Source organism: Sinocyclocheilus rhinocerous, unplaced genomic scaffold, assembly GCF_001515625.1.
Source record: "Sinocyclocheilus rhinocerous isolate Xijiao unplaced genomic scaffold, SAMN03320098_v1.1 scaffold509, whole genome shotgun sequence".
Lineage (NCBI taxonomy): Eukaryota > Metazoa > Chordata > Actinopteri > Cypriniformes > Cyprinidae > Sinocyclocheilus > Sinocyclocheilus rhinocerous.
Genome location: NW_015652428.1, coordinates 1,063,307 through 1,071,127, shown reverse-complemented (window position 1 = coordinate 1,071,127; position 7,821 = coordinate 1,063,307). Strand labels below are relative to the sequence as shown.

Sequence of the window (7,821 nt, the reverse complement as noted above, 5' to 3'; positions counted from 1 at the left end):
AAGAATATAATATAAAAACTGTTTAATATTTATTATTGTACAGAATTGTATTTTTTTAACTCTGAAATTTTTTCATGGAAGCCTGTCATATAATGATAGTTCCCAGACGTATCGCAGTGTTTGCTCCTTGTATTTCAGCTTGTCTTTTTATCTCCCTTTCTCTGTGTCAGATCCAAGCGAACAGCCAATTATAGCATGTCTCTGTAGCGGCTCTCTGCTTTCTTACTGGCTCTCAAGAAGGATGATGTAAGCTGCAGCTCTTCTCCAGTCACTGGGGCTGGAATTCCTCTCTGGCTATCTCTCCTTCACTCAGACACACATTCACACACTCATAAACACGACAGGCACTATCGAATCACAACACTGGCGACAAACACACTATCTGGCACTGTGAGCAACCCAAACACACATGCTTAAAGGGCAGCATCTAGTAACACACACAAGAGGCTGAATATAGCAGCAGCATGTAGACGAGTGATCATTCCCTGCATTCCATGTCTTTCTTTGGCAGATACACACACCTCTATTTTTATCTTCCCTCCCTCCCTCTCTGTCTCTTTTTATTGCTGCTGCTGCTGACCCAGTCAATGGAAAATACTTATCTCGTTGCACAACACGACAGCTGTCTGAACATTACAGGAACACGATGTGTGCTCTGCAGAACATGTCATGCTTCAAATTGCCATTGTTCATAACACTAAAAGGTTACAAAGAGGTAAACAGGCAGATTTATTGAGATCAAGTGGTGTGCATGTGTATGAAATAATACTTAAATAATATTACTGTGGTGTTGGCGTTACCATAGTACAGGGATGGTAACAGTAAATAATACTATGATATTTTGATATAGGTCAATGACGAGATAAGAAAAGCAGACAATATGACTCTCATAACTGTCATTATTGGCAGCATCTAGTAACACACACAAGAGGCTGAATATAGCAGCAGCATGTAGACGAGTGATCATTCCCTGCATTCCATGTCTTTCTTTGGCAGATACACACACCTCTATTTTTATCTTCCCTCCCTCCCTCTCTGTCTCTTTTTATTGCTGCTGCTGCTGACCCAGTCAATGGAAAATACTTATCTCGTTGCACAACACGACAGCTGTCTGAACATTACAGGAACACGATGTGTGCTCTGCAGAACATGTCATGCTTCAAATTGCCATTGTTCATAACACTAAAAGGTATATTTTAATAGCATATATATATATATATATATATATAAAATTTTACAAATATTTATATTTTATAATTGTTTTATATAATCCATAGTAATTTTTTTCCGGGTCAAGTAATGTAACCCTGAAAAAAATAAACAATTATGATATTTTTAAAAAATGTATGAATATAAATGTCAATACAACAATGCATTTCTTGGCAGCTGTATATATTATATTATCATGATGGTGCCTGAAAGCATGGTAGTATCATTGAACCATTATATTATATTATATTGTTTGGTGTAATTTGAAGTGATGCATCATTTGTAAGTTGTGTAACTACTGTACCTGGTTAATACAGGACTACAGGGCTGTTCTCCTGGAGTGTATGCAGAGGAACGGTCTGTTTTCTTTCTGGGGATTTGGAGGTTTTGAGCCGATGAAGATCTCCTCAGCTGGAGAAACGGAGACCCCTAGTGGTGAGAAATGACAGTCAGCGCCGCTCTCTTGAAATTTTAATAAGTAGCATATTGACACATCCATGTAACTGTATCTTCAAATTATGATAAAAATTATAGATGTTTTTTGAAGGACATCTGAAGGTTGATATTATTTTATAGATGCTAACCAGGCGTATAGTCTGCAGTGAGGGGGCTTTCTTCAGCTGGTGGTGGTGTCTGTGTGTGGGGCTGGGGGAGGTGGAGGGTGAGGTTGGCTGAGCGTTTTGGTTTGGGTTTGAGTTGGGTTTGGGGTGCAAGCTGAGCTGATCCATGCTGCTGGATCGTCCTTTTCTCAGCAACCCCACGCTGTTCAGCCCCATGGCAGAGAAGAACCGCCGCAAGGAGAGTTTGGGTCGACCCTCTCGCTGCTCTGCATCCATCCCTGCTCTGAAAAACAGGGTAAGTCATAAGGTTATTTCAGTGTTTTTTGTGTGTGGCTATTTTAATCTCCACATTGACAATATTACATGGTTTGGGCATGTCTTATTTTTTTAAATAAATAAATATTTTTACTAATTATTAAAAATACATGTTTTATAATAGTTAATAAATTAATAATAATAGAAAAAACAAATCCCACTGACAAAAAGGTGTTTGTTTGTTTTCCTTTTTGGCTTATTTTATTAGGTTTTTTTTTTCTTTTTTTTTCATTTCATTAATTTTATTTTATGGTGCAATTTTGACTTTGTAATGTCTGTATAAAAGCGATATATATAATATATATATATAAACTACAATTTTGATTTTGTATAAATGTTTATGCAATTATGATTCTCGGTCAGTAGGTGGCAGTGTTGTAGTAGACAAATATATAGTCATAAGGAAGCCTGGCCCACATCTCCCCTGACCTACTTTGAGCCTCAAGTGCCAAAGCAATTGGTATGATTGTGGCCCCGGAAATTAAATTGTTCCGAGAAAGGATTGAATATTTTAGTAAAGGATCTGGTTTGTTAAAGTCCTAACCAAAAGGGGGGGATTACAGAAAAGGGAGGAAGCTGTGGGTATGGACATAGCATATTCATTATTTCCACCCTCTCTTTCTTTCCCTCTTTACTCACTGTGAAAAGTTTGGGCTAGTTGCCCTGTGATGCACTGGTCTGATTGGCCCTCTGACGTGTCCGTCACTGAGACGAGTCTGGGTTGATTCAGCACTGCTGGATGTTGCATCAGATCCCAGCTGTCCTGTACTCTGGTGCTGGTCCACATCTAAGGAAGAATGGAAAGCGTGGCTGTGCATATCATAGGACAATGGAAGAAACATCCTATGGAAATTATTAAATATCATGATGAATCTTGATAATGTGTAAATTGAATATGGTAATCATAACAATATAACTTTAGTGGACCATTTTATGTAACTGAAACGTAAGTGTCAAAATGCTTTTCCAAGCAGCGTCACACAAGAATTGTTGAAGGAGATGGAAAAAGACTGGCAGAGAGTTGCTGCTGATCGCACTAGCAACTGGCCCACAGTGGGATTACTCTGACAGGACAGTGTGGATCTGCTGATCTGGACAATCCCCAGTGGGACAGGAACGCAGTGAAGAGAAGCCTACATGTGCTCACCCATAGGTGTCACCTTGCTGACTGGAGCAGGACTCACAGGTCTACCTGGAATTGCTTCTTGATTCTGGGAAAAGCTTTGATTCATTTTTAGATTAGATTACGTAAGCGTGCATTTGAAATCTAAACTTCACAGTGCTAAATATTAACTTTAACCTTTGCTGTGCGCTCAAATATGCATTAAAAATTGTGAAAGTTCTATTAGGTAGGACACTTGTGTAACACAACACCACCAAGTGCTAGTAGTGCTTTACAATTTGCAGACTTTGTGCCATTGTATATCTTGCTGAAAAACTCATTTTAGCTAAGTGACTAAAGCTCAGTGCTAGCAACCAGAATGTTGCTGGTTTGAGTCAAACGGCAATCACCATTGAGCCCTTAAACTAGGCATCTCTGTAAGTGTACTACAGGGGTGTCTAATCCTGCTCCTGGAGAGCCACTGTCCTGCAGAGTCTAGTTTTAACCCCAATTAAACACACCTGAACCAGCTAATCAACGTCTTTTAGGCTTGCTAGAAACTTCCAGACAGGCTGGTGCGTTAGACTTCAAGGCAAGTTGGAGCTAAACTCAGCAGGACTTTGGCCCTCCAGTAGCAGGTTTGGACATCTCTGGTGTATGGTAAGTTTCTTTGGATAAACCGTCTGCTCGGTGACTACTGCTATTAGTCCATGTACTTAAACTAACCTGTTAGCCTTTCTTCCCCTTGTATGGGTGAGTTTCGAGCACACAGAACTGGGTGCGTCATGAGTATGGGACCAGGGATGACCATCGCAGATCTGTCCTCCCAATAACCCAATCCAGAGGAAGCCTGTTCCTGAGAACAGCTCTCCACAGCGCCCCCTGCCTCCGTGGAGTCCAGGTGGTATTCTGGCGAAGACATGAGTGTGACGTTCCGATGACCATTACAGTGGTTCTTTGAGCTGGATTTCAGGGCTGATTTTTTCGGTTTGAGAGGCGGAGGGGTTGGCTGAGGAAGGTGGGAGCTGGATAATTCTCCTTTGGGGGGCAATGGAGGTGCCACAGGTCCCTTGCTGGATGTGGGGCTGCATGTGGCTGGGATTCTCTGTCCAAGTGGATCCGTGGCATAGGGGTTGAGTGGCAATGCTAGTCCATTCGAGAGACACATTTGAGTTCCATTTTTACAGTCTGGAGGTGTTGGAATCCTGAGGCCATTGACGTACAAGGGTTCCTGTCTGCTCTCTTGTTTCCGGACCTTCTTCTTTAGCTTCTGGAATGTTCCCCTACTGCTCACGTTATCCGCAGGACTGCAGTGTGTTCCATCGCTGTGGACAATAGCGGGACTCGTCCCAATGTATGTCTCCTTAATCTGTTCGATCCGAACAAGCCGGTTGGGAAGGGTGGGAGCAACCCAACATGGTATCTTCTTCCCTTCGACTTCCCCATTAGGTAAGGACAGAGTAATTGAGTTCAAGCTACGCCCATGGGGTTCATTTAGAAAGGTTCCACAAGAGTTGCACTGCCTGTTTGCCGTCTCAGGGCCTTTGCCATTCAACAAACTCTTCTTGGCGTTTGTCTTCCAGAATATTGAATCACTCGAGCCATGTCCTGTCTCTGCCTGTCCATTGGTGTAAGACGACAAGGTGGGTTTGGACACCAGCAGCCCCTGCGCTCTTTCTCCAGCCCTGCGCCGCTGGCGTAGCCGCTCCAGGTAGCGTACCTCAGCGTCCTTCTCCGATTCGTCTTCGAAACGCACACGGGTAGGGGACTGGCCGTGTCTCCGCGGGGTTCCACCCGGCGAGTCACCGCTCGATGAGTCACTAAGGTTTCCAGAGACCACCGCCACGCCTTCCTTCCCCGCAAGAGGAGCCTGGTGTAAACCAACCCAGGACAACAGCTCCCTGTTCACACATGCACATTTATGAAATTAGTCACATTCCTAAGCACTTAGATACACAAAGAAACAGATGCATGCCAAAGTGGCCGGCAGACTATCTCTCAGCATGGAGAGGCAAATTCCTGAGGAAAATTTCCCTCTGCTTTGGCTCCTCTGTGCACATTCCTGACATGCTTTTTTACTCCTTTAAGGAAGGTCATCTTCAGCATGCCAGGCATTTCGATATCAGCTCTTTGTTAAACATGAGAAAACCATTACTTGCTCCTTTCAATATTCCCTGCTTGCTAAAATGTAGAAGTGCAGGAATAGTAATCTACAGGTGCATTATTGTGCACTGGGACTTTTTATGCCCATTAAGCTTTGTGCAGTGTTCTGAAACCTATGGGATTTTATACAGCCGCGAGTTTGTCTTAAACAGTCAATCTCGAGAGAGGCAGTTAAGTTTAACCCAAGCAAGCTGACAGCAGTGTACTCAACATCACTGAGCTGTTTTCCCCATAAGGGAGAAGCAGGGAGGGAATTAGGGAGAAGGAAAGTAACAGCTGGCAGACATGACAGGTGTAGTGGAGCAGGACGGCAAAGCAGTTTCATCAAAGCTCCCGTTTAAATAAAAAAGGAGAATTTTAATCTGTCAGTCACCTATTCACTAATCATTTTTTGAATCCAAGCCAGAATATAGACATACATTTTTTATTTTATTTTTTAGTTAATTGTTTGTTTGCTTGTTTTATTAAATATTGTTTTATTAATTTCACTTTTAAATATGACTTTTTATTATTTACATATATTTCTTAAAACATTTAAAAAAAAATTTTTTTATATATATATATTTTTTTTTTTATGTTTTCTCAGTGCATGTCAGGTTTTGTTGTGACGTTTAAAATTGCCCTAATCTGTTCCGGATGCTGCCATGCAATGCACACTGCTTGTCTTCATACCAAACAAGGAGACAGGTGTTTGGGGCGGCTCGCCCAGCTGTCTTTGTGTGAAAGTGCTGAGGTAGAGAACAGAGTACGGTGGCTGAGAGAGTTCAACGTGCTGCAAATGAAAAAACACATGCAAATAGAAAAAACACCTGCAAATTAAGAAAACATCTTCATCAGCTTGACAATATATGCGCTGCAAATACTCACAACACAACCAAATACAGATATTGGATATTATTAGCCTAAATAAGATTATTAGCCTAAATACACAATTACTGTAACTGTGAAACATATATAAGCTGGCTAACTTACTTTTACAACTTCCCTTACAAAAATTAACCATGGTTGTCAAACTGATGAAGATGTTTTCTTAATTTTCTGGGTCTTTTTTTATTTGCATGTGTTTTCTTAAGTAGCAGCGTGTTGAGCTCTCTCGGCCACCGTAACAGAGCGCTGGACGGGGAAGTGGGACTTAGAAGCACCGGCTGTGTGTACACATTGTATAATTCAGGTTGTCTTCTATAACAGAAGAGTTTGGAGGAGGACGCCAGTGTACTTAGTTTAGAAGTTTAAATTCAGACTACCATTAGCTTCCAGCTGTTTCACTGCTAGCACTGAATGGGCATCTTTGTTTTCTCTGATACTAGAGATATTCTACAATACTTGTATATCGGTTTTATACGAATGTCTCTATAATGACATACTTTATGCCATATTAATAGGCCAAACTGAAATAGAAAACAGCACCTGTTGCTTCTGAAAAGAGATTTGCCAAACACTTCCCCCCTTCCCTTTTATCAGCTGCCCGTCTCCAAAGAGAGTAAAAGACTATTCAGTCCAGCACCAAATAATACAGTTTAAGATCTACACCCCCCTCACAAATCCTCAAGAGTGAGCAGGCGAAGGTTTTGATATGAAGAGAGCCATGTAGACACCCTCCCTTCCCATGATGCCTAAGCCTCAAAACCCCAAGACCCCATTCCCCCCCAGCCAAAACCCCAACAAGCTGAGTGAGAACTAGAGAGAAAAAGACCGGGAAAACTTACAGGTTGTCCCTCTGGACGGGTAGGATAGTGTGGTCGGCTTTGAGAGGGTTGGACCGGGCCTTCATACGCGCTCTTTCCAGCAGTCGTTTGGCCTGCTCGTGGCGAGGGCTCAGCGGAAGGTCGTCGCCCAACACAAAGGCCCTGTGGGCCGGCCGGAGAGAGAGAGACAGAGAGAAAGAAACGCGTCAGCTCCTGTGCAGAGTGGGGGGATTAAGTGGAGCAGGCCGTCATCACTAATTAGGCTGACGGACGTTGAGTGTGTGGGGTTTGTACCTGATTATGATGCACTAGATGGGCTTATGCATATGTTTACATGATCAAAGGATAATATTACTATAAAACAGGAATATGGCAATATCAAGACATAAAAGTGCTTATGAAATCAATATAAATAAGAATGCATGAGTCATTTTCAGGAACCGCTATAACTCAGGACTTGCTACTGATATTGTTCAAATAAAACTTAGTCTCATTATGTAATAACTTTAACTCTCTTTAAAGTGTAATGTAAAATATATTTTAAAATATATATTTTAAAATAATAAAAAAATTTATAAATAATTTTCAGCCAAGTTTATGTCTGTGATGTAAAAGAAAGAAAAAGTAAAATAATAATTAAAGGGGTCATATGATGCTATTTTAAAGATCATTATTTTGTGTATTTGGTGTAACAGAATATGTTGACATGCTTTAATGTTCAAAAAACACATTATTTTTCAAATACTGTACATTATTGTAGGTCCTCTATGCCCCGCCTCTCTCAAAC

The 7,821-nt window shown here is 41.4% G+C and overlaps 1 protein-coding gene across 2 annotated transcripts in view; it reads right to left on the bottom strand.

The window, feature by feature from the left end:
• Nucleotides 1–7,821, bottom strand: part of LOC107715110 (uncharacterized protein KIAA1614-like) — a 20,630-nt gene that overhangs the window by 3,040 nt on the left and 9,769 nt on the right. For both annotated transcript variants that reach the window (XM_016521175.1, XM_016521174.1), the window contains exons 4-8: nucleotides 7,056–7,196; nucleotides 3,913–5,087; nucleotides 2,724–2,871; nucleotides 1,794–2,052; nucleotides 1,514–1,638 (exon numbers count right to left, since the gene is read on the bottom strand). In XM_016521175.1, coding sequence (XP_016376661.1) covers nucleotides 1,514–1,638; nucleotides 1,794–2,052; nucleotides 2,724–2,871; nucleotides 3,913–5,087; nucleotides 7,056–7,196 — 1,848 coding nt within the window. The remainder of the gene's footprint in view (nucleotides 1–1,513; nucleotides 1,639–1,793; nucleotides 2,053–2,723; nucleotides 2,872–3,912; nucleotides 5,088–7,055; nucleotides 7,197–7,821) is intronic.